Here is a 27,269-nt window from a genome sequence, read left to right as displayed (position 1 = left end):
GAATCCAGATCAGAAGAATCAGAAGGAAAATTAGTTCTAGGTCTCTTAGAGGGGAGAAGGGTGACTTCCGCTGATTAGAGTAATAAGGTCTTCAGCCATTCTTATCATTTGTTTTTTAGGCATAGGGGCCTGACCGTGCGGTCTGGGTGTCAGTTTTCTAGGCGTGGATCGAGTTTTAGGTCTTGAAGTAGAAGATGGAGTCGGTTTAATATGCAAGTCAGTAGGCCTTAATACACCCTCAGAAGCCGCTACCTGCACAGCGGCTCCGGACCCATCCAAGGTAGAGACATCTGCAGGTTCCACAGTTGAAGAGGCATCTTGTGACATACTGGACTCCGACTGGGTCTCAGTAGAGGCCTGCGAAACTGAAGTAGCAGGTATCAGGGGCTGCAAAAGCACCTCAGTGAGTACCGGCGAACTGGCGATTAGCTTTGGAGAAGTGTCGTCGGCAGCTTTGGACCTATGTGGTCTGTCTCTGTCTTTACCTTTGCATTTTTCAGAATGTCGGTAGTCGGTTGGCTTACCGAAGCCATTTCTAGATAATTGAACCAAGTAACAAAATATTTAGATGTGAAAATAAACTGACGACGAATAGTTCGAGGATTGAATAAGGCATAAAACCGACAGCAAGGTACATTGTGGTCTGGGCCTAAGCAAGGAATGCAGTACGAATGAAAATCTTTATGAGGTATTTGCTTTCCACAAGAAATACAATTGTTAACTTTTACTGACATCAGTTTAGAGCAAGAAAAAGGATCCCCAATGGGGTACTTAGCTTAGTTGAAGACTTCAGATCTGAAACTTGAAAACGAAAATTTCAGGAGTCGGCCAACCGGCACTTGCGAACTGCTTCTGCTTCGGGCACCGCATGGCAAGAAAGACTGATGTAATGGCGTCGGCTGCATGCTTTATACCCCTGACTACCTGACAACATGGAATATGAAACAGCAACCGACACAGGACCCAAGACTTTGATAATCAGGCCGACTGAGGGCTACCTGCAAGCACACAACCCCAAATGTAATGACTGCAACAGTGAAACACGAAGAACATCAGTGAAATGAAAAGAGGCTGTCAGATGCTTCAAGGTATGTTTGCATAAGGCATTGGTCAACTTGTGCTTCCTGACATCGCTCATATGTTCAGAAATTCTGATTCTCAGTGGCCTAGATGTTTGCCCTACATAGAAAGCTGAACATGAGCAGGAGGCAAGGTAAACAACCCAGTCTGAACCACAATTCGCCAAAAACTTAATATCAAATACCTGCGCTGTATTTTTGCTGGTAAATTGTTTGGTCTTGAAGACTCTAGGGCAATGAGTACAATGCCCACAAGGATAAGACCCCATTAATCTCTCCCCCAGTCATAGTACTTTGCCAAACTGTATTTGAAAGCCTGTAAGAGTGTTTATAATGGCTTAGATGGAAGCCTAAAGTTTGCCCCCTGCAAAAAGAAAAGTGGCATTTATCCCCTATTATTGAAGTTAATCTATTGTCCGCCAACAAAATATTCCAGTGTTTGTTTACTATATTCATGAGTCCACCAGCATTTCAACCATAAGTGGTAACCATTCTTAAAACATTTTGTCCCTCTGTTATTTTTGGCTTGTATTGTAATAACTGTTCCCTTGCGTGTGTGCTCACCCACCTGCTGGTCAAGGTGATATTGCCTGATCTGTACCCTCTATTACGAAATCTACAAACAAGGTCTTCCTTGTATTTATTAAATGTGTGATCATCTGAACATACAAGTCTGACCCTGAGAAACTGTGATTTGGGGATGTTCCGAATCACATGTTGTGGGTGGAGGCTAGTGGCATGCAATAAGGAATTCTATTGTGGATATTTCCCATAAATTTCAGTTCTTAAAGTATTGTCAACATTCCTTGTGATGGTTACATCCAGGAATGTGATTTCTTGAAGATGATAATTCACCTTGAACTCTATACCTCACTTGTTCTGATTTAAATATTCCACAAATTCCATAAGATAAGCACTATCTGCCCTCCACACCAACCAACAGTCGTCCAGGTACCTCCTCCAAATATCCACATCCCCCAAGCAGATGTTATGGTTAGGATCATATATCAATTCCATCTCTATGTAGGCCATGAACAGATCTGCATAGATGGAGGCAAAAGAAGCCCCCACTGCCTTGCCTTGTAGCTGCAAATAGCATGTTCCACAAAAGTAAAAAAACATTTTTCTCAAGAACATGCTCAGCCAAACATACTAGGAATGTGTTGAACCCCGGTGGATATAAGGAAGTTCTGTCTGACCAAAACTGGAGCACCAAACGCCTCGCCCAATGGGGAATATTTGTATATAACACCGTCACGTCTAATGTGCATAACAGCCAATCATACTCCAACTGTGTATTGGATACAATTCCCAAAAATCCCGTTGTGTCCTGGATACGTGACCTGACGCAACCCAAAAGAGGTTTTAAGTACTGAGTCAAATATTCTGATAGGGGTTCTATCAAGCTATCCCTACCTGAAACTATGGGCCTGCCTGGTGGTTTCTGAGGGTCCGTGTGTATCTTCAGTAAAAAATAAATGTATTGAGATTTGGGATCTTTGACTGTAAGATGATACACATCCATTTCTGTAATAATGCCTTCCTGTTTGGCTTCAAATAAGAATCTGTCTATCTCAACTTTGAATTTGGTTGTAGGGTCCAATGGCATGGCCATATAATATCTCCCATCCTGAAGCTGTCTATGTGCCTGCTGATAATACACCTCCCCACCTTTATCCACTGGTAAGATAACAAAATTATTGTTATTTTTTAACTCCAGCAAAGCTGCCTGTTCGATCTTTGAGAGATTATGATACAGGATGTCATATTCCTCGGAGCCGTAGTGTAAATCCTTCAAAACACTTGATTGGAACATGGACACATATGTAGACATGGGTGGCATAAAAGAAGACTTATGGAATTTGAAAGAACTGGTGTTGGTAGTGTTGGAATCACTATCAAAATACAGTTTTAAATTCAATAATCTACAAAATGAAACCACATCAGAAGCCAAATAATCTTCTGCCACAAAGAAACCGGGAACATAATTCAGGCCTTTATTCAAAAGAGATGTTTGTGCCTCAGAAAGTGTCACCGATGAGATATTATGAACATTGTTACATTCATTTAACATTTGGTTACTGCCTTGAAGATATCCTCCAAGGTATTTATTGTGCTTGTGTTTCCTCCCCCCTCTTCTACTCCTTGCCCTAAAGGGTAGTTAGTGCTGCGTCTTTTGGCAGTTGGAGACTGTGGGGAATGGTTGCCATCCACATCAGTGGCTGATGAGGAATCCTCTCCCGAGGTGAAACTAACAGAATGTTTAGTTTTCTTTAAAACAGATTTGGGCCTTTTACGTTTGTTGGTATTGCTTCTATTCTGCATAGTTCCCACATTGGGACTCTTGTATGGCATAAAGGGTTGTCCTTTTTCGTAATCACCTATGTCAAAATGGAATTTTTTGTTTTTTTTATCTTTAAGTTGTTGCTCCAAAAATTATAAATCAGAGCTTAACAAATTAAGGCATTCCATGTAAACTGGTGAGTTCTCATGGATCTTTATTTCCTGACAATAAATTTCAACAGCTTTTATCCCATCGTCTACCCTACATTCATAGTAAGATTTGAGAGCATCCACAAAGCTCATAGATGTTTGTTGTTAGATTTTTGCCCATTGTTCTAATAATATGTTATCAGCCTGGCTGACTAGTGGTTGTAACCTAACTCTTAACCCTCGAGGGGTAATGCCTTTGGCCTGATTGGCCTTGAATAATTTTAAGTGCCAAACATTCATTCTAAGCCCTTTCATATGTTTGGTGAGTTGCTGAAAAGCTGACTTACATTGGGTTATGGGATTATTCAAGTTCGATTCCGAAAGCCCTGTACTGTTCTCCCCTAATCCAAAGACCTGTAAATCATCTTTGTCAGATGATAATCCCTTAAAGATAGTAACCAGGTCCATGTTTAGCAAAAACAATCAGTGATAATAATCACTCCTACCCAAAAACTGGTAAATGAGAAAATAAACCAAAGGTCTGCCAGAATTTAAATGAAATTAGTCCAAATGATATTGCAAAAACTCTTAAACCATTCCAGGGTTATCAAGGACATAGCAAACAGGACTAGTCGATCAAAAAACATTAAAGATAAAGAATACAAAATTCACTGAAGCAATATCAAATATCAAGCAACCAGTTCATAAATTACTGCCAGTACAAGAATTGCACATAGCAAATGGGGGACCATAATAGCCATCCCGTATACTATTAAAGAAAAAAAAAAAAGAAATGCTACATCCCTTACAATAAGTAATGGTAATAATACTGGAACTTATTCATATCTCAAAAAATATTCTGCTTCAATGCCCAAAACCTGGCAACAATAATAGCCCTTGTGTGCAAAAACTTGATGGATAATTAATCCAATGCTAAACACACAATACTACGTTCCCTTATACCAAATATAAATGGACCATTTAGTAACCAGAGCTGTTTGATATGAACATACCTATGCCAAAACGTGAAGGGACAATATTAGCCATTTCTTAAAGCAAATCAACAAATAAGAATGAATAAAACGGGATACTACGTCTCCCTACCAATTTAACAGACTGAAATGCCTTGGTCCACAAAAACTTCCAAATACGTATCTTGACCTCATTAAGAATGTTGCCTCAAAACACTGATTGCTTGAGTGAGTTCTGATTCTTAATATTAATAAAAAATTCCAATGGTCAATCGTACTTCACCTGAGTGTTAGCCCTGATAATCCCATAAATGTAAATTCAGAACTCCATTTATATACTGGCAGTCAATGGTTGAATATTATAGTTCTTCTCATAAGCTGACTCACATAATCAGAGCATCAGCATAAACATAAAGTTGTAAAAGATGGTTCTCTCCTAAATATTAATAAAGCTACACCTTGTCAGCTTTATACGCTGGTATACTCATGTGGCCAACAGCCTTAATATACATGAAAAATATGTAATACAGCCTGATATTCCCCAAACAGTTAATAACCCAACAAATTGTGAACGCAGAACCTGAAAATATGTCTACCGTCTTTTGCAATATTATGCAAATTAAAGATACTCAAACCATTAGAAAAAAAATTGGAGAAAATATGCAGCTGAATACACACTAGTTGAATGACAGAAAATAATAATGTCCAGAGTTTCAAAAAAACCTGTGCTTCTGAATTGTTCGTCATGGCCATCTTCAAAATCACTAAAGCGCCAGTCAAAAATGATGAAACACATACAAATGTTCAGCAAACACCAATTCCATTGATACCAAATTCATGAGTGGTCTCCAAACCCCACTCCTTTTAATCCAAGTTCACAAACAGACATAAATCTGAATTTCATATCCTTAAAATGGCCCTCGATAGTTTGAAGAAAGAGTCATGCAACAAATAACTTTAGATGGGCAAAATAATTTTTATAATGTCCCAAAGTTACAAAGGACCTGTACTTCCGAGTTGTTCCCCTTGTGTGATGTCAAGAAATTGCCCAAATACTGTTCAAAAATGCTGATGCACCTGCACGTAGTCTCAAAACGCCTCCATATAACCCAGTCTGAACCACAATTCGACAAAAACTTACGGTGATCCCAAGTTAGCAAAGTCATTAATCTAGATGTGGCGCACTCAAAATGGCCCCTCAATATGTTAGCTGTACGAAAAAACAGTAAACCAAAATAGTGATCAAAATACTGATACACATACATGTAGTTTCAGAACACCACTTCTGTTGATCCCAAGTTCACAAACGGTCATTAATTAAGATTTGAGACACTCAAAATGGCCCCCAATACGTTAGCCCGTATGGAAAACAAACAATCCTGTGGAGATGACAAATTCAAGCACACCAATACATTAAACCCTTGGCTGTAGATGTAAGCATCAACATATGCCCACGTTTAAGTAGAAAATCACAAATATCAGTCCAATAAGTTGATCTGCTTGAAATAATAGTCCCCAGTCTTGTAATTTAACATACTGCAAATCGGCCAAATCAACTTACAGTGTCCAACTCAGTTATGCGCTACAAAGAATATGTATTTGAAGCATCCAAAGCCCCAAATGCAGAAAATGCACCCCAAGGTCACGTAACTGACCGGATCCTTGCAGTAAACTGATAAATCCAACAATAAGGAGAAGCTGGAAACAGAAGAATGAATAATATAGCTCCACCACGATGTGAACGGCAACCACCTCTCACACCAACAGCGAGGATACACTAGAAAACTCTGAACATCACTCCTCGCAGGTATGGCAAGTGCAACGGCCCAAATTCGCTCAAAATGATCCAAAAAACAAAGCCAGCACTGTGAGGTGTTTGTCATACAGCAGTTTATTAAAAACTGTTCAAAACATCACTAGGGGTAATGAAAACCCATGTGAATACACAAATAGCACAAAATAAGCAGCAAACAGGTATTTGATATTAAGTTTTTGGTGAATTGTGGTTCAGACTGGGTTGTTTACCTTGCCTCCTGCTTATGTTCAGCTTTCTATGTAGGGCAAACTTCTAGGCCACTGAGAATCAGAATTTCTGAACATATGAGCAATGTCAGGAATCACAAGTTGACCAATGCCTTATACAAACTAACCTTGAAGCATCCGACAGCCTCTTTTCATTTCACTGTTATTGATAAAAATTGGTGGGGATAGGACCTGCAAAGGCGGTTGGTATTCTATATTAAATTCCACGGAGAAGAAATGGATAATTAAATTAGGTGGACTTTTTAGCCCCGGTTTGAATGAGTATTTGTAAATTTTTAATTATACTCTGATTAATTGAGCTGTCTTTATATATAACTTTGGCTCTGCCTTAATTCATTAGCCTTTTTGCACTGAGGAAGGCTAGGTTAGCCAAAACCGGTTTGCGCTATTTGTGTATTCACGGGGGTTTTCATTACCCCTAGTGATGTTTTGAACAGTTTTTAATAAACTGCTGTTTGACAAACACCTCACAGTGCTGGCTTTGTTTTTTGGATCAAAATAGATGGAGCCAATGAAAGGGATACTGAGAAAGAATGCCTTAGAATCCTCAGTGAAGTCCATCAGACATAGCCAGGTATGACTGCTGATAACAGCCAAACATCTGCTAAATTCATTGCACCATCTGCTGAACTGTGCACCGGAGATACTGTGAAATTTAATAAGGAGGGCATAGTTGCCACATACTATCCCATCCAGTTCTTGAAATCTCTGCCTGGCAACTTTTCCTGCACTTTGAACCTCTCATCCAAGAGCTTTTTGTTTTATTTTCTACACCTCCCAAGACCATGCCCAGTAGTTCTACTACCAATACCCAACAGACCTATTCATTCCAGGGACATAAGATCTGGACATACTTGGATGGGGCAAGAGCCCTACAGCCCATATGTTCCCACCCAAGAATCCCAATCAGCTCTTCTATTCCCTGGTGGGAGTCAGGTGGTAGGAAATTGGCCAGCTTGCTAGTTCTGGAAGGTGGCCTACCTGCTCTTCATCTGTACCACACACCTCTTCCTATCAGAGGTTGCTATTGCTGTCCAAGGAGAAGTGTGCCTTCATATACTGAATTCCTGTTGGCTTTACTCATATTAACCACCATGACAGCTGGGCTTGGCAGGCTCAAACACCACTCGGTAACACACAGTGCTCCTGCTAGGTATTACCCTTGTGGCAAATACAGAGCCACCTCCCTCCCATGGAGTAGGTGACCTCGCAACAGCAGATCACTTCCATCTTCCTTAGTCAGCTCCTACAGGGAAGCAAGCTGTTACTTGAATGCAGGTCACCTGTGATGCATCAAGGATTTTATCCTATATGCCATGGAAATGGCACATCCAAAATGTCTTGATGGAAATGCAAGATACATTATTAGTAGTGCACTACCCACAAGGTGAACGTTCTGGTTATCTAAATGCACTTGAACTTGTCACTCACATGGCATTCTTTCTGAAGGGTGGACAGCAGATCTTACTACAGCAGAAACCTTTACTGGCTGTTGCAATTACAAGAGAATCTATGAGATGAGTCTGCACCCAACAATCCCAATACTCAAGAGACCAGAGGATCTTGTCTGGCCACCTTGGAACAGCTACCACAAAGTACAGTTGTGTACACTTACCATAAATGTAGATGTTCGAGTGTATTCACTGTTGCAGTCCTAACAAATGGGGTTATCTGGCTCCTGGTAACCCTCAGTTGGCCAGAATACCAAAGGTAAGTAAAAATTATGTTGGTTGCCATTGGTTGTAAAGGACGTCAGGACATCCGATACAAAAGGAGGCAGCCAACGTCACTTCCTCAGTCTTTCTTGCCATAACAGTTAGGAGCCCCCAGAAAATAAGGCTTAAACCAAAAAACAATTTGACAAATAACAAATTAAGCCTGTACCTCAGGAAAAGAGAATAGGAGAGGACCACAAAAAGGGGGAAGGAGGGAGGGAAACCAGGACTGCAGCAGTGAATACACTCAAACATCTACATTTATGGTAAGTGTACACAACTATACTATGTTCATCATGTTTCACTGTTGCAGTCCTAACAAATGGGTTGATTACCAAAGCCCAGAGAAAAAAGGGGGGAGAAACCAACAGCATCAAGGGTTGGAGATAATGCCCTGCAACACCGCAGTGGCAAACCCTGCCCTGGCTCTGGAAAACAGAGGCAAATTATAATGCTTTGTGAAAGTGTGAACAGAAGACCATGTGGCAGCTTCCAAAATGTCTTTAGTAGGGACACCCCTTAGAAAGGCTGCAGAAGTGGAAGCCGCTCTAGTAGACTGGGTCCTAACCCCTTGAGGTGGAGCTTTGCCATGAAAGGAATAACAAAATGTAATGCAATGTGCAATCCATTTAGGTTCATAGGTTCATAGATTAGTACTAAGCTAACTGCCCTTGTGAGCCATTTTAAGCCTAGCCAATTATCCCTTGTGAGACTCAAACCCTGCACTTTGTGCTTACAAGGCAAATACCTTAACCTTTAGGCCACCCTCCCAACCCTTATAAATGGTTTGCTTAGAAATAGCCTTGCCCTGGGCTCCAGGGGCAAAACTGACCAATAACTGTGCTGATTTCCAAAGGTCCTTAGTCCTGTCCAGGTAAAACTTGAGCGGTCTGTGCACATCAAGAGAATGTAGGATCCTTTCATCTCTATTGCGAGGATTAGGAAAGAAGGTAGGAAGGTGTATGGACTGATTAAGAGTCAGGCTGGAAACTACCTTAAGCATAAAGGAGGGATTAGTTCTCAGAGAAACTCTATCTGCATGGAAAATAAGAAAAGGCTCCACAGCCATCAAAGCTTGCAGCTCCGAAACCCTCCTTGATGAAGTTATAGCCAAGAGGAAGGCGGTCTTCCAAGAGAGAAACTTTAAATCTGTAGAGGCAGCTGGCTCAAAAAGGAGGAAGAGTGAGCTTCTCCAGAACAAAATTAAGATCCCAGGCTGGAGTAGGTGCTCTTCTGGGAGGTTTTAAATTGCAAGCACCTCTAAAAAATATTTTCATCAGGGGATGAGAGAAAATGGGCTGTTCAAGAGAACAATGAGCAGAGATGGCCGAATCATGGATCTTAATAGAGGAAAAAGAAAGACGTGCTAGGCCTCCTGGCTTCTCCCAGCACATCAACCACCTGTTGGGAAAGGGAAGAAGAAAGGGAAGGAGTCATACAATGAGCCATGCTACCAAATGGAGAGACTGGAGATGAAGATGTAGAATGTTTCCCCCTTCCTGAACCAAAAGATCTGGCTTCAGAGGAAGATGCCAAGGAGGAAAATGGGAGAGACTGTGAAGCAGCGGATACCAATGCTGCCTGGGCCAGTCCGGAGCTATGAGAATAGTCCTTAGACATTTGTCCCTGATCTTCACTAATACTCTGTGAAGAAGAGGAAGAGGAGGGAAGGCGTACACTGATAGCAATGTCCAAGGGAAGGACAGAGCATCCACTTTCCAGGCTCTGCTGTGCTGCTGTCTGGTGCAAAAGAGAGGTAGCAGATGGTTGTCTGGGGAGGAGAAAAGATCAACCTGAGGAGTGCCCCAATGTTGAATGATGCTGTAAAAGACTGCTCTGTTCAGCTGCCACTCGTGAGGATCCAGGGTTAGCCTGCTCAACTGGTCTGCCAAAGCACTGAGCTTTCCTGGAAGAAACTGAGCTAGGAGATGCAGGTCCAGGGATGCTACCATGGACCAAAGATTCATGCACTGCCTGCACAGGGGGTAAGAGTGAGTCCCTCCCTGCTTGTTGATGTACCACATGACCGTGGTGTTGTCTGTCCTGACAAGCAGGGTCCCTGGAGAAAGAAGATGCTTGAAAGCTAGTAAGGCCTGCTGAACTGCAATCAACTCTTTTAGATTTATGTGCAGGTGCATTTGCTGGGCATTCCAACGTCCCTGTATGCATCTGCCATCCAGGTGTGCTCCCCAGGAGTAGTCCGATGAGTCTGTAGTCAGAACTTGAGTGGCAAGAGGTGTCCGAAAAGGCATGCCTTTGTTTTGTAGACAGACTGTTGCCCACCACAGAAACTCTGCTTGCAGAGATGGAAGCAGAGGAATCATCACATCCAGGTCCTCTGTGTGTTGATACCAAATGTTCTTGAGATACCATTGCAATTTCTTCATATGCAGTCTTGCATACAGAAACATGAGAATACAAGATGCCATGAATCCCAGAGCTTGCAGGTATTTCCTTGCAGGGAGCTGGGACAGGCTTGCCAAGTCCTTGAAGTAAACTGAAAAGAGTTGTCTGCTTCTCCTGGGTGAGATATATCATCTGGGCGGCTGTGTTCAGACTCGCTCCCAGAAATGTTATCTCCTTGGATGGTACCATTTTTGTTTTTTTCCACATTTAGAGTGTAACCCAGGGAAGAGAGAAGAGTCTTTACGAATTCCAGATCCTTTAGTAGCTGTTCATGAGAACTTGCTTGAATCAGACAGTCGTCCAAGTATGGGTGAATCTGAATTTTCTTCTGCCTGCAAAAAGCAATGACTGGGCCAGGCACTTTGTGAAGACTCTGGGAGCAGTAGATAAGCCAAAGGGCAGTGCAGAGAATTGGTAATGTTGCTCGCCCACTCTGAAATGAAGGTACTGTCTGCAACTTTCCCTGATAGAAATGTACAGATAAGCCTCTTTGAGATCCAAGGTTACCAACCAGGAATCCTTTTCTAGCAGTGGAAGCAACTGATGCAGAGTGAGCATTTTGAACTTTGGAATTACTAGAAAAAGAGTTCAGAATGGAAAGATCCAGGATAGGATGCCAGGTGCCTTCTTTTTTTGGAACTAGGAAAAGCCTGGAATAAAAGCCCTGGCCTACCTGCTGAGCAGGAACTGATTCTATTGCTCTCAGATGAGACAGAGACAAACATTTTTTTTTGCTTCTGCCCTTTGATTTGGAGGAACATCTGGGAATCCCTTGGGAGCTGGAAAGGTGCAGAAAGAAAACGTGTGCCCTAGGGACACCGTTCTGAGCACCCATTTGTTGTCAGTGATAGTGGCCCAGACATCTGCAAAAAGGGCCAACCATCCCCCTAAAGGACTCTCCCGGTAAGCAAGAACAGGCAGAAGTTGTAAAAAGTAATTGAGAGTGTTGTGATTGAGATGCAGGCTTGGAGCTTCCCCTTTAGAAGTGGAAGCCTGCCAATGCCTAGACCTTTGAGGGATAGTCCCCTGCCCCCTAGAAGATCCTCTAGTCCTGGAATGGTTCTGTCTGCTGGTATCAGGAAAGGTCCAACTTTTGAAAGGGTAATTCCTGCTAAAGCAAGGGGGTTGAACTTGCAGAAAATCCTTAACAGTTTGCATGGACTTGGTCTTATCCTCCATCTTCCTTAGTACCTCCTCTGCTTTGCTGCCAAAAAGACTGTCTTTATGTAAAGGTACATCCAAAGGCTTAACCTTGACAGGTTCTGGAAGAGGCTGTTCTCTGAGCCAAGCATGCCTTCTAATAACAGATCCAGTAGCCGTAGCCCTGCTGGAGGCCTCAAGGATGTCAAAACCACAATGCAAAGAATGCTTACTGACCAGACTGGTGGAATTCAGTAAATCCTGCATGTCTTTACTCTCTGCCAAAAGTGGTACACTTGCTATCCTAGACTTAATAGCCTCCAAGGTGTGCTGCTGGTACTTCAGCATATCAAATAGACAATTGGTAGCCCTAATAGCTAGGGTGGCAGAGGTATAAACCTTCTTGCCCCACCTATCTAGTTCCTACACTCCCTGTCAGAGGGAACAGGACTCCTGGTAACAGTAGCCTTAATTCCTTTAGGGCCCTGAGAAATAACTTCTGGATCCACCAACGGATTCCTGAAAAGAAACAGATGAGAATCAGGGACTCTGTAGTACCTGTCAGGTTTCCTGGGAGCAGGAGGAACCGAATTTGGAGACAAGGAATTTCCCAGAAAAACATCATCAACAACTTCCAACACAGGGGGAATAGCAAGAGGCTTATGCTGAGGTAAATCCAGAAACTCCCTAATCCGTTTCCTGGACTGGGGATAATCCTGACTTTCTCATTTAAAATGTTCTCTGAGGGTATTTAAAGTATCACCAAAAGAGAAATCCTCTGGATGAGAGGCCGAAGGGATGGACTCCTCTGCATCTGAATCCACAAAAGAAGAAAAAACCTGAGAAAATTCCTCTTCACCAGCAGAAATGCTGGAAGAATCAGAACATGAGCAGGACAAAACCTCAGGAGTAACATCCCTACTCCTTTTAGAAGGAGGAGACTAGAACCCCTAATAAGAGTCAACAAATCATTAACCATTTTAACCATTTGGGATTGAGGGGAACGAGAAGAAGGTGGAGCCTGCCTTTTCACAGGCTTACGAATGGAAGATTTACCTGCAAGCCTGAAGAACTCAGGAGGCCTGGCAACCGCCGAAGTTGCAGCAGAGGTTGAAGGAAGAAGTTTGCTGTCAGAATGCAAAATGGAGGCCTCAGACACTGGAGTCAGCTTAGTGGCACCGGCTCCAGCAGTAGAGGTGACCGGTAACAGGTTGGAAGGCAAAACGGTGGCCAAAGGTCTAAGGGACTCAGACTCAATCAAGGCCTGTGGTTGTACATCTGCGGACTGCAGGGACTGCAATGGCATCTCACTGGCTACCGCCTGACTGACGACCAACTTAACCCATCCAAGGACTTAGCTTTCTGAGGCCTGTTGTGGTCCTTATCCTTACATTTGTTTGGAACATCCAAAGTCTGAAGACTGGCGGACGCCATGCCAACTAACTTGGGCCAAACTCCAAAATGCCTAGCCAAAATCTTAGCCTGATGACGGATAGTACGTGGATTAAAGGAGGCACAGAGATCACACTTGGGAACGTCGTGGTCAAGGCCTAAACAAATAATGCAATAGGAATGAAAATCTCTATGGGGAATCTGCTTTCCATAGGTAAAGCAATTATTAACTTTTTCTGACATTCGTTAATGCAAGAAAAGAGGATTCCCAATGGGGTACTTAGCAGTAGTAGACTTCAACTCTTGTAGTCGGAAACCAACAAAGGTAAACTGCCGACCGGCACTCGTGCATGAAAAGCTTCTGCTTTGGGCTCCGTGGCAAGGAAGACTGAGGAAGTAATGTCGGCTGCCTCCTTTTGTATCGGACGCCCTGACATCCTTTACAACCGACGGCAACCGGCTAAATTTTTACTTACCTTTGGTATTCTGGCCAACTGAGGGCCACTGGGAGCCGGTTAACCCCATTTGTTAGGACTGCAACAGTGAAACATGATGAACATCATATGTTTCTTCCCATGTGGTTCTGAAAACAGCTGCTATTTATCAGTAGAGGAGACCACCCAGGAAGAAGACTGGGGAGTAGGGGCTGAAAGACCTACTGCAGGATCCTTTGTGGGGATGATGTGGGGTCAATGGGCCATCATAATTCCTTCAATCTAACTGAAATTGGGGTTACCTGTGGGGAATAGCGGGGAATCTCCTCCATTTCCATTATTTGTTACTCTTGTGATACATTCCAGTAAACAGTCCAGGTGTCTTCTCTTGCACCTATGTTTCTTTCATGCCTCAGAGGGGAAGGGTCCACAGATTAGGAAGAACCTGGAAAATTACCACATATACACAATGGATTCTTTGCCTCTTGGGTCCTCTTGTCTTGCTACCAAGAAGGTTAAAAGGCTGAAAAGGCAGACAGTATTGAGTCTTTGGTCAAGGCTGAAATTAACACAGACACAAATGACAAGGGCAGCATATGTAGAACGCAATACCTGTCTGATGTCAAAGCTCACTAAAGCATGTGTCAACTATCAAGGGATACAACTCTGAACACCTGCACCAAAGAAGCCATCAGGCAAGAGGAAAACACTAATGGCTTTGAGGCCCGGGACTTGAAAGCTGAACCGTAGTAGACTGGCAGTGACAAAGAAATGTAGTGGGCAAGGGCAACTTGATGGCAAACCCCAGTTCCCAGAGCAACAAAGGTCCCTGACAGCATTTGTACCAGTATTAGCGTCACTGACATAGGTGGTAAAATAAAAAGGTTATTGTCTTAGGGCCAACACTACAACCAAAGTTCTCACATGCACATGTGGTGAAACAGCCTCATCAGAATTAGCACAGAAAACATTGGCTCTGAAGAAGAACCAAGATGAAAAAGCTAAAAAATGAGGATGGAGAACCTCTATCCATCCTGGAAAAGCAATGAAGAGATGGGACACATTTCCTGCTGTATCTTCAAGAATGCCATCAACATCACATTTTAGTAAAAGTCAACCATCACAGAATGACTAAAAAAGGATCTAACAGATTGGCAGGTAGTAATCTGGTGGGTAGCTCTTCTTAACTTAGCATATGACAAAGAATACAACTCTCTTCCCTGGATAACAAAGGGGAAAGAATCTTGTACAATGATGGAAGTCTGGATACACTAACAGGAGCAGTAACAGAGGCTGAGGTGGTATCCCCTCACTTACCACTTTTAGGGAGAGAAGTGGAAGAAATATCCCTAGGAGACAAAAAAAATTGTTTTCTTAAGCTTATGTTTGCCTCTGTCTCTGACCTTCTCTTTGTGTTTAAATTGGAAAAAGTCAAGAGACTAGTTCAATTATAGGTGCTAAAGAAGCTGATCTCAAAAAGAATGCGCAAAGAATATGCTCTTTTAGGGGTAGATACACAGCTGAAAACAACAGCCTTCAAAACTCAGTCATAACATCCTGTCTCAAAGTCTGCTATTGCCAAATGAGTCACAAATTTAATTTCTCAAAAAGGTGCTCCTCTCAGATGTAAATGTTACACAAGGCATGGCTGTCTTGGGAACACACACACGTCTATCTTGCAACCACATTTAGCACACTTCATAAATGCCTTGATATCAAGAATTGAAATTCATAAAGCAATTCAGTTCAAGCTTAGAAATATTTAGCGAAAACTTTACCCATCTAGTTTTGTCGAGTTGTATCAGACTAAAGTAGAACCGCATCCACAGACTCAAAAATCTTGTTTATTTCATCATGGTTTGGTGTTTTCTACATTTTAACACCACTCTGGGACTATTTACAGGTTTTTAAATATTTTTATATGTAATTTCTGAGTCTGACTACATGGGGTCAGGCATCTTGAAGTAATTCTGATTGCTTAGTATGCCTCTTGTTATCCAACAATGCAATGCTTGTCTGTAAAAAATTACATCACACAGGTCTCTTTCTTCCTAAAGCTCCTGTCACTGCATTGATTTTACCTGAAGACACTGCTGTCTTTCAGTCAGTTTTAAGAAAATTTCACAGTGCAAATGCCATAGAACAGACTTTTAACATGCTTTTTACTGCTGCTTCTTTTTAGAATGGCTAAATTACAGTCTTTTGTAAAGCCTGAATTGTACTACTTTGACTCATCTCCCCCTTCACACCTACCTTCCCTTGCTGTCAAAGTGCTAAGGGCAGTTTGAGCTGTTACCTGCTGTGACTGGCAGTTCACAGCAGGAGACTTGACTAATGTACTGTTTCCTTGTTATAGCCTTACTTTCTGTATGTAGGGGAAGGACCAGGGAACTGTGACATCATAGGATGGGTGGGTTTTTAGGACGGTCATGGTGATGTCAGTTTAGGGGAGGGAATTGGCCAGAAAACTACCTGCCTTCATTGGCCTTGATGACATCAATGAATTAGAGACTGCAGCAAGCTTTTCTAGGGTGGGATAAAAGTTTTTTGAAAGTGAAACCACCACAGTACAGTAAGGTACTGATCTAGTTGAGAGAAACAGTAGATTTTAAATATTTTAAATGCTGTATTGTTGTTTATTCATAGCAGGGACAGTAAACAGAGAGAAAAAGGATAGAGAAGTTGAGCATTTAATAACATAATCTCATTCTTGTCGTTTAAAAGGCCCTATAAACAGCAAATGCCATCCACACGGTTTTCTAATAAGGGATATTAAATAGATTGTTAGGCCTTTCTTCTGCGTCATACATGTGCCGCACACACATCTAGGGAGAATTAAAAGCTGCCAGTCTCCTACCACAAGACTTTGGGATATGGGAGAAAGCCACAGTACCTCGAAAAAACTCACTTGAACACAGGGAAGACATGCAGACACCTCACAAAGCCAATCCACTTGAGAACCTCTTACTGTGAGGCAACAATGCTACTCAATGTGTCACTATGCCATCCTCTAGCCAAAAAGAATTCTTCTTGCAGTCACTCAAATACTAATCCATTTCTTTTTTACATCTTTAAATTATGAAGAAACTGATACTCAGTCACATACAAATACACATAACCATACAAAAAATGTATTAAATATCTGCCAGCATGGCTTCTAAGGTCACATTACAGTGGTTTGTGTGACAATTCATGACCACTGAGATCAATGGTCTTCACTATGGAAAACAGACAGTGATGGTTTGTCAAATGTCCAAGCCCTTTTACCTGTCCAGTCATGAACTGCTGCATTAAAGACTATTAACCCAATGCATTACCTCCATGTCTCTCTTCCAAGATGTAGACAAAATATCCACAATTAAGCCCGTTTTAGGCCCATCTCAGTGGGAGTACTACAAGAACACAGACTAAGCGCTTTGTTATCATCAAGCTTCACAAATGGCCTTCTCAAAAGCTGTTGGGGGGTGATAATGCTTATGGCTGTACATTGCTAGCCATGTACAGAGATGGCAAGGATGTGCTGCATCACTCAGGCAGGGATGCATCTAACAAACTAAGTTACCTTCCTACTTTCCAGAGCTGGAGAATTGACTCAGTATATATAAAGCATCTTTTATCATCCCACAAACAATCTAGGACTTGAACATCTTGTAAATATGACTGTCTTCATCATAAACAAATCCCTTTTGTTATCAGTCATCCATGAGCACCATGTAAAAGAATCCTGATAAACTTATCTCCCCTCTCATACAGCAGCTCTACTTAAGATTTTAACTACACTTCTATTACATTAGCACCACTATTCATTTTACTGATTCTTGTCTATGTAAAGGTGTTTCCAAGCAAGCTGCTGCAGTCTCAGTATTTAATATGCTTATATAACAATGAATGAATTTGTTGCCAGATATGAACTCTTTTGATGCTTACATCACAGTACAGTAACTCTGCTATCTATGTTGTCCTTTATATAATAAATGCATATTACTTACTATACATAATTATATTTCCTTGTCTTCTAGTATTCTATGCATAATAACTGCATGACTAGTAAATTGTCAGGTAAAGAAATTTGACTTCAGAATGCCTTCATAGTGTATCAGAATATATGAAGTGTCAATTCTGTGTGATGGTTTAAAGTCACAGACACTGGTAGAATTACTGCAGGCTTTGTACAATCATCCACTGACACAAGAAAGAACAGTGTTTGGATTCACAAAAGGGGTTTTCTAGTGGGAGTGGGTGTGCCTCAAGATTAAGTTCTGAGTCTACTGCTGCTCATACTGGTGGTGGATTACTTTAGCAAATATATTTAAGGAGACAGATCAACAAAGCTGCTGAAAAATGGCTAATGATAGGTGGCTCATCCTGCCAAGCAGCACAAAGCAACACAGTAATATGATAGTACGTTGGCTGCATAACAAACTGATAATAAATCCCTGAGTATGACCAAGGATTGATTAGAAGTCCTGGCAATGGAACAGGAATGAAGTTATTGTTGTCAGCTAACCTCCCATGGTTGGAAGAGGAAGAGGATGTGCTAAGGGGTGCATATTCTAGCCCATCTTTTGGCTGCATGCTGGAGAACCCAGTGAAGCATCAGTTTGAAGTTGTTTTTTTTTTTTTTTGGGGGGGGGGGGGCTCTCTGCCGGCTTATTCTACTTGAGAAAGTGAGCAAGAGTTCCATAATATTCCGTGCACACTCAACCTCAAAAATGCTAATGTGGCAAGTGTGGGGAAAACATAAGGGGAAAGCAGGAATAAATTATTACTATAAATGACAGCACCACTCATGGTGCTCAACTCTTACCCCAAAGGGAATAAATGGACTGTGGATTTTTCATCACTGGGAGGAAACAAATAGGTCAACTGAGCAGCTGATAGGAGAAGGAGCTTGATGATTAGCTGCATGGAATGTAAGAAAATGGAAAGAAACTCTACTTCAGCAGAGCTGTCACTGTTAAAAGGATCCTGCGCCTTCCCAGGATGACAGCCTTCCATGTACCTGTCTCTTCCATCCACTGCTAAAAGGCAAAATGAAAAATAAGTCTGGTGAGTTAAATTCCCAATGGAAAGATGCCACCAACTTCCTGGGGTGATGTGGGGTACAACTCCCAGCAGAAGAAAGGGAAAATGGTGTAAGGGGTTCATGGTTAGCCTTGCAGGGGCCAAAATCAAATTAAAAAAGCTTTAAATATATAATAATAAACACGTTATCCTTCCTGTTTTCAGTCACAGCATGCTGAACTTGCTGCAATGTTCTCATGTATGTGTCCCTTGGAATGAAATGTTGCCAAAATGTTTACCAAGCACTTACCTGAACGAATTTCGTATGATACACAATGAGCCAGCTTTGGTCTAATATATGCAGTAACACAGGACACTTCACTCTCACTTATTATATGAGACAAATTAAAGACAACTCTCTGCCATTCTTTCCTTCTGGTTACAAATACAGACCTCATAAGTTCGCTGCCACAACTTCATCTTCTGTTTGATAGTTTTGGTTATCGATTCTGTAACAGGACAATCTTCTCTTTGGACATTCTTACAGCCACATCAAGACTTTCAACAACTATTTAAGAAAAATATAGTTGGCATCTCAAGCAAAAATGGTTTAAAACACTCTCACCTCAGTAATGGACTTGACTTGATTCCTCAAAGGTCAGCATACCACCTCCAGTTGGCCTCAAAGGGTGACTATGTTACCCTTTAGGAGACAACAACAGCATAATTTTTTCACCATATGGCAGAATATAATTTCATATTATATATTATATTGTAGAAGCATAAGACACATATTTGAATTAAATTGAAATACCTCAAGACAAATTTTATAACATTTTCCTTCTCATCAAAACACATTATTTGAGCATAAATACATTACAGTAAAAATCTATAAACAGTGTTTTAAATAACCTTTTTAGGAAAGGTGGCTTCATACTCACTAAAGTAAAAAAAAAAAAAAATATTTTAACTTTTTGTGATGATATTCAAGTTACAACATGCACTCTAGAAGTTATTAATGTTGCATGCTTCACTACCTTTAAATCAACGTGTACTGACTTAATGGTTGTAAAGGTTTGGCATATCTTTTTCTCTGGAAGCCAGATGTAGAGGAGATACACCCATCTACTGTGATTTTCATGAAGTATGTTTACCCATACCTTAAAAACTTTTGGCTTTCTTCACATGTATTATTCTGCTTGAAGCTTTAGGACCCAGTATAGGGAAGCTTAAAGTTTAAGAACTCAACTGCACCAAATGCTTGGATTACTGACTTCAGCCCTCAGCACAAAAGAAAACAAGGATTTTATAGTTTAAAATATTTAACAGTAAGATTTTCTGCACTTTAAAAATACTGTGTATACATCTGTGATATTTTGTCTTCAACAACTGTAAAAATAATCACATCTTCCAGAATTTTTTCAAAGCATTTGCTTACATATGCACCACTGGGTTATATTAATATGTATACACTGCTTAATTTTTTTTACAATATACAAATAAAATTATCATAACTATGTAAATGCATTATTATGACCTCATGTGGTTTCTCAATAAATAAAGTCATACTGCTTGCATTACATAAATTAAAGAAACTGCACTTCATACTTGTATAGAAATTACTGCAATCTCAATTACCTCTAGAACTGGGCATGATAACAGTGAGGTCAAAATGTATATAAATAAGAAAATGTTTAGTTTAAGAAAGGTGAGAACATCTGGAATCCAGAAATCTTTTGCTTATTTTTATTGTTGAATCATGTACTGGCATAACCATTCCAAGTTAACATTCACATGATTCAGTTTAACAGTAACACTTTAGTGTGTCAGGACGTGTTAAAAACTTAAACATAATGTATTTTCTTTTCAAGATAATCAGCAATTAGCTTTTTTTCTGTACTATATTGACACTTACGTAAGATCAAACCTTTTGCATGTAAATCTATGTATATATATATATAATTAAAATTAAATAATAAATCCACAATATTCTTTTTATACACAGACAATCACTGAGTAACACAACCATGTTAAATTTACACTAAAAGCTGTACTTATTTTCAAACGTCACAAAATATTCAGTATTCTTTACATTAAATGAATGTTTGACCTTCAGGTAACAAGACATCTTATCTTTTTTTCCTTTAAGTTTAGTGTGCAGAAGTCAATATGTAATGTCCATAAAGTTTACATTAAAAAATGTTGCAAAAAGTCCCAGAAGTCTCAGAATTTTTATATGGCTTGTGCCAGCTGGTGCATGAGGGCTGCAGTAAAATACTGTTGTCAATGTTCAACTATTCTTTGCCACCTTTAACTTTTACAGGTAGTTCCTAGTCCAGTCACTGCCAAAATGGTTTATGAAAGAAAGCGCCCTGCTATACAAATTTAAGAATATGCTTCTTTACAATCGTCTGCCACCTGGCGGTCCAGGCCATCTCTGGCCCCGTCCAGGTGGCGGAGGTGGAGGTGGTGGTGGTGTACCGGGTCCATTGGGAAAGCTGTGTAAAACGATAAAATCATACAAATTTTTTTTCTTCTTTTTGGCTCTTGTGGCAATATGATTATTTAAGTTACAAACTAAATACTTCAAATAATTTTATCTAAAAACATCTGTTTTACAGTTTCTAATAGATATATTAAAAAAAAAACATGCAATAATTTTAAGGCTTCCAAAATATGATAAACATAACAATGTTAGATATTACTCTCTTTAAAACATCTCTAAAATGTAAGGGTGTCAGTATATGTCATCAGATGCTAATATCTTTGTTAATATTACTGTGAAGGTATTCCTTCACATGATAAACCAAATCTAAAAACTACAAAATACAGATAAAAAAAGAGAGAACATTTAAAAATAAACGTACCCTCTCGAATGTGGGAAAGGCCTCCTTGGACCAGGTGGCATTCCTCTGACTCTAGGGAGAGGTGGTCTACCTCTAAAGCCTACTGGCCCAGGTGGTGGTGGTGGGAGACGAGGCCTGTAGAAAAAAATATTACTACTAAACAGATATTAACAAGCCATACACATTTTTAAAACAAAAATATCTTTTCTCGTCCTCCTCTACTATACAAGCAGGATTCATAAATTTTATCTGGCCAGCCAACTGAACATTAACCTGTTTTATGATCTTTTTTTAATGTCACTTTTCCCTCTCTGAGCCTGTCAACCATCAGCTTCCTCTCCTACAAGTAATAAACAATATCCCCACTACTTCATATCTCTTAGGATCAAGTGTGAGGTGGGAGGGAGGAGTGCCAGATGGAGAGTACCACCATTCAAGAAGCCATGGAGGAGTTTGCGCCCTGCCTGCATCTTTCCCTATCCACTTATCTCTAAGGAGGTATGGAGTGACTCTTGTTTCAATGTCCTAAGGGTGTGATATCACCTCCCTAGACTACTTCTGTCTGTTTTGGGACTAGAGTCATTGTCCCCAGGCAGGGAACTACATGGCTTCCCCAACTCCCTCTAACTACATCACCTAGATACACATGATGAAGGTGTTTCAATTAGACCCTATCTCCCACCACTATTAGGTGAAATGAGTGCTTACATCACCAAGAAGGCTTTCTGTGCCTTCCTCTAGAACACATCTGTTTCCATCAACAAGCAAAAAGCGCTATTACCACCTTGCCAGTACCAAGCCTACACCCCTTGTCTCAAGCTGCTGCTGACTGCATTCCACTTGCTGGTGGCAGACTTAGTCACCATTCCCTCCCCTTACAAAAGGAAGGTCAGGACTGGCTGCTCACTCACGTCCACTCCCACACAGCTCCTGTAGCATTTCAACTGCTACTGCAATTTGGGTTGTCAAGAGTTGTGGTCAAGGCTTTGTCCCTCTACTACTTCTACATGCATTTTTCTAAAGGTAAAAGTAAATTATAGTCATTATGGCACTCTAGCAAGACAGTGTTCTGAAGCTTTAGTAACTGACATTGCTACTATAAGAGATACTAGCTATAAGATGGGCTGATCCATTACCCAGTGAAGAATACCAACCAGGTCTTCAGTTCAGAGGCAGCCTCTAATATGGGCTGTTATTTACTGTACCCCAACAAGTCTATGACCCTATCTATATCACTTGGTATAAAAGTCAGTTTCTTACTAATCAGTGCAAATGACCAGGATTTTATTTACCTTCTGTACATCTGGTCTTATCCAGAACTACAAACTGTCTTAAAACTGACGAAAAATCTCAAAGTCCAAATATCCAGTTTTTCCTTTCTTCCTTGACTGACTGTTCTGAAAGGGGCTAATCAAAATGTAAAATTAAGTGGTACACAGTAACAATGGATCTTTAAGAGGAAGAAAGGCTCCTACAATAGACACCAGTGACTTGAACTTGGTCAGCTCCCTCTAGTAGTGCTCTAGACAGCATTATTTTTAGTTGTATAATGTGATGCTGGATCTAGTTATCTGCTGATGCTAACAGATGCATATGGAAATTACACAAATAGGAACTCTTTGATTATTCCCCACCATTCCATCCCTGCTTGCTGAAGCATAACCCATGAAGCTAACATTGCAGCAAAAGCCATTCCTTTGAAGTTCTAGTCTGAAGCAGAGTATCTGACATGTATGTACTACCTTCATTTATGGCAGGCTTCTTCAGCAGATGCTGTAAGAGAACACAGTGTCACAGAACAAAGAAAAAATAAACAAAACCTAACTACAGAAGACTTTATGCATGTAACACTTGAGAAAAGTATGAACACAAGACAAAGTGCTTACTTTGCAAATGACCTGAATGGAGGCTTTTTTCATAGTATTTGCTAATCCTGTAGAATTAGTGATGACAAAAGCCTGCCAGAGATTGAGTGCATTTAACAAAGATATAGATGTGTATTATACCCAGACTCTTGTCTATTACTGAAGTCATAACTCCCTAGCTCCTTCCTGTGAGAAGAGTGGCATACATTTTAGTGTGACTTTTTAGTGATTTCAAATAAAAAAAATATTTAGAATTATGGTTGGACTGATGATTCTTTTAGTATCTAGGACATAGGACAGAAAATGTTTTTTTCACTCTGTTGCATTACAATTTCCTTTATCCTCTAACATTTGTAAGTATCTTAGCCAATGAATCCACAAAAAGCAAAATTTTTTCTAGACAGACATTTAAAATGTAGGCCTTGATATCTTCATGGAAACTCTGCAGTCTGACCCAGGCATTTCTGTGCATCATTGTTCTTGTGGCTACAGCTCTGAATACAGCACTCACAGCATCATTTGCATACTTTACTGAGTACCTAGTAAAGTGGGAGAAAGAACTGACCATATTTTGCAAAGTGGTTTTAATGTAAGATGCAGGTAAGTTAGCAATAGATTGTTACATGCCAGCAAAAATGGAAATAAATATTTTGCCATGTGTGTCTGACACTTATTTGCTCTGAAAGCTAATGGAGAAGAGAAAAGCCCTGCTGTCTAGTTCATTTGCGCACAGGGTTAGAAGAAGCAAAGGGTTTTGAACTACTGTCCCTGTCCAGAGAGATCAGAGCTGGGTCATCAATGGGGCTATGTAAAACTAACTTACAAGTCTGGCACCTTATAAAGTCTGTCTGCTGTTCATGGTGCAGCGAGGTTGTGCATCAGGAGAAGCTGTAGCCAGCAGCAAAAGTTTCCTCCAAAGTTCCTAGTACTGGTGGGATAGCCAAGGGCTTTGGGAAGTCCATGCCAAACAAGTCATAGTATCTTTTCTGAGCCTCCAATAATCTCTCCCTTCCAACTAAACCCTATCATCATAGACATGGTATCACAGAAAGATTTCTTCATTTGGAAAATCAGAGGACAAGGTGTCCTGAGATACAGATTCACAGGATATGGAAGAACAGAGCTGTGAAGCATAGTCAAGGCCTTAGTTTTCATAACGGGAGACTACCTCTACCTCACAGGAAGGAGATTATTTTTTTTTCCTTTCTGCCTGGGTAGACACTGGAGTGTAAGACTGAAGACTGTATTGCCTTAAGGTCCCTGGGCAAAGATGTACCAGTCTTCCTGACAGCCTTTCTGACTGGAAGTTGTAGATGGGTGGGACAAATGGTCAAGTTTTTTTAGACCTTTTCTTTGGGGTTCCTAATATGGTAGTTTTAGGGGAAGAATCAGACATCCAAACTGCCATCAACATACTGGCGACTTTCTCCTTTACCAGGATTTTTTGAACTATTACCTTACTCTTGGTAAGAACGAAAAAAACACAGAGGGTACGCAGTATAGACTCCAGATAAAACTTTTATTGCAGTACAAACTCGTCGTAGTCAAACCAGAAAATGTGCATATAATAAAATCAGAATATAACTTAACTTTTTTAAAAAACTAGTTAAGCGCTTTCACCAACTAAATGTTGGCTTCTTCAGAACTAGTCTTTCTTGTTATTCTGATGTTTAAATAACCTTTTTGGCGCCATAATCTGACTGCCGCTCTTAAAGTAACATCTCCTTTCTGATATCATAACTGCGCTCAATTTATTTATAACCACATTCTCTTTGCGTTTCTTAGCCCTGAGGCTCATTGTGTAATACTTCAAGTTATGTTTCTACTTACAACTTCTGGTTATAATAAAAACAAAAACAAAAACAAAAAAATTAAAAAATATAGAATACAAAAATATAATACAAAAGTGTCAATAAAATACTGTACTATAATATTAGCATCTACTAAATTCTTTGTATTCAACATAGTGTGCATCGACTTTGTGTATTTTCTGACTTCATAGCCCATTTAATTGTGACATATACCATCATACAATGTTTTGTTCTTATTGCTAACTAATCTAATATTGATTTCTCATATTCTTAACATTCTATTCAACAAAAATGGTTTTAGTGATATACTGACATTCAATCCTGGTGTGCTTGAAGCGTCTGTAAAAATAAAATCAATAAAATCAATAAAACCAATTTTGTTGAATAGAATGTTAAGAATATGAGAAATCAATATTGTTTTTGTTTTTATTATAACCAGAAGTTGTAAGTTGAGCGCAGTTGTGATATCAGAAAGGAGATGTCACTTTAAGAACGGCAGTCAGATTATGGCACCAAAAAGGTTAAACATCAGAATAACAAGATAGACTAGTTCTGAAGAAGCCAACATTTAGTTGGTGAAAGCGCTTAATTAGTTTTTTAAAAAAGTTAAGTTATATTCTGATTTTATTATATGCACATTTTCTGGTTTGACTATGACGAGTTTGTACTGCAATAAAAGTTTTATCTGGAGTCTATACTGCGTTTCCTCTGTGTTTTTTTCATTGTTACACAGAGAAGATAGCGTAGTTGTTGGACTCAACAAAATACATATTCACTTCTCTTGGTAAGAATTATAGGAGGTTTTCCCTTCTTAGCTAACGTTGCCTGAAGACTGGTCTGACGGGCCATGTGCTTTTTCTAGGCCTTAACAGCTTCCCATAGAGCCACACCAAAGGGACCAGGTAAATCATACTGATGAACCAAGGCCTTTGAAACTAACTCAGCAGAACAATGTCCAAGACTGATGAAAACAGGTGGACAAATGAGTCTTCAGAATCCTCTACTGGAATTTTCTGTTTTTTTTTAACTCGAGGGAAGAGATCTATGAAGAAGAGTCAGAAGTAATACAGGTTCAGACCAAAACCTTCAGGACATAAGGCATCTGCTTTCCACATGCACATTTTCCTTTTCTGACAGACATATGCCAAAAATAAATACAACTTTTTTTACAGAGAAATAAGGTAGGTAGGTCCCCAACAGGGTACATATCTGTGCAAAAAACTTTACTTGAAATCAGACTGCCTATAATAAAGACATTAAGATGATGTGACTTCTGACAAAGTGTACCAACAGCAAGTAAGTTCTGAATTTTGGTATCATTGTACCTTTCTTACACCAGCAAGCCTGAGCAAATAAAGATGCATGAAGAAGATACCCAAACTTTTGGTAAACTGGATGGATGTCCAACATCCTTTGCAGGATATATCCATATATGACTGCAAAAGTGATATAATGATAAACATACACATTTAGGGAAAGACAACAATGTGCAGACAGACAACTACGTTACATGCAGCCAAATGGGTGGTGTAAGTACAAAAGGTAGGGTGGACAATGGATGAACACAGATATACAGAGGGTAGACAAATAATGATGAGAATGGTTGGACAATGAAAAAGGTACGGGCAATAACACAGTAGGAAGGGGAAAAGGCAAGGTGCTTGCAGAATGGACTGCTGGATGTTATAGGCCAGTTGACCCTCGGGTGACCCCATGGCCAAAGCTTGCTGCTCGACTGAATCTGTTATTGGTGTAGAAGGCCCTTCAAATAACTACCATGGGCATCCAAATGCTAGTTCATCTCAGTGCCCACCAAATGCTAAATATTTCAACTGTCACTGAGACAGACAGAGAGACCAGTCTGCCATCAGGATCAGAGTTTTCATCTCCCCACATGATAGGCAGACTTTGTGGGACATGGCTGACATGGCATCAGCTGCAGCAGCAGGTGGATTCTGGGACACACCCATCTGGATCTCCTCTTCCTCCTTCAGTGGACCTGATACTGGAAACACAATGGAAAGACTGGACTAAAGAACACATTAAAATGACCAGAAAGGTGCAAGAGTGGAATGATATCCCAAACATATTCAACTTGCCAGCTTGAAAAATTTTCCTCCATTCTGTGGC

At 40.3% G+C, this 27,269-nt stretch overlaps 1 protein-coding gene across 2 annotated transcripts in view; it reads right to left on the bottom strand.

Moving 5' to 3' along the window:
• Positions 1-27,269, bottom strand: part of LOC122793632 (protein diaphanous homolog 1-like) — a 506,617-nt gene that overhangs the window by 51,844 nt on the left and 427,504 nt on the right. Inside the window, exons 5-6 of one of the 2 annotated variants that reach the window (XR_006363498.1) lie at positions 21,485-21,598; positions 19,243-19,320 (exon numbers count right to left, since the gene is read on the bottom strand). Coding sequence is in view for 1 of the 2 variants with exons in the window: in XM_044061836.1 (XP_043917771.1) it covers positions 21,019-21,115; positions 21,485-21,598 (211 nt within the window). In the remaining variant the exon portion in view is untranslated. Of the gene's footprint in view, positions 1-19,242; positions 19,321-20,349; positions 21,116-21,484; positions 21,599-27,269 lie in introns of those variants that run through there. The other variant, XM_044061836.1, reaches the window with a different exon arrangement.

This window comes from Protopterus annectens, chromosome 1.part0 (assembly GCF_019279795.1).
Source record: "Protopterus annectens isolate FY-2018-M chromosome 1.part0, PAN1.0, whole genome shotgun sequence".
NCBI lineage: Eukaryota > Metazoa > Chordata > Ceratodontiformes > Protopteridae > Protopterus > Protopterus annectens.
The sequence above is the reverse complement of the archived record's forward strand: the minus strand, read 5'-3'. Positions and strand labels throughout refer to the sequence as shown.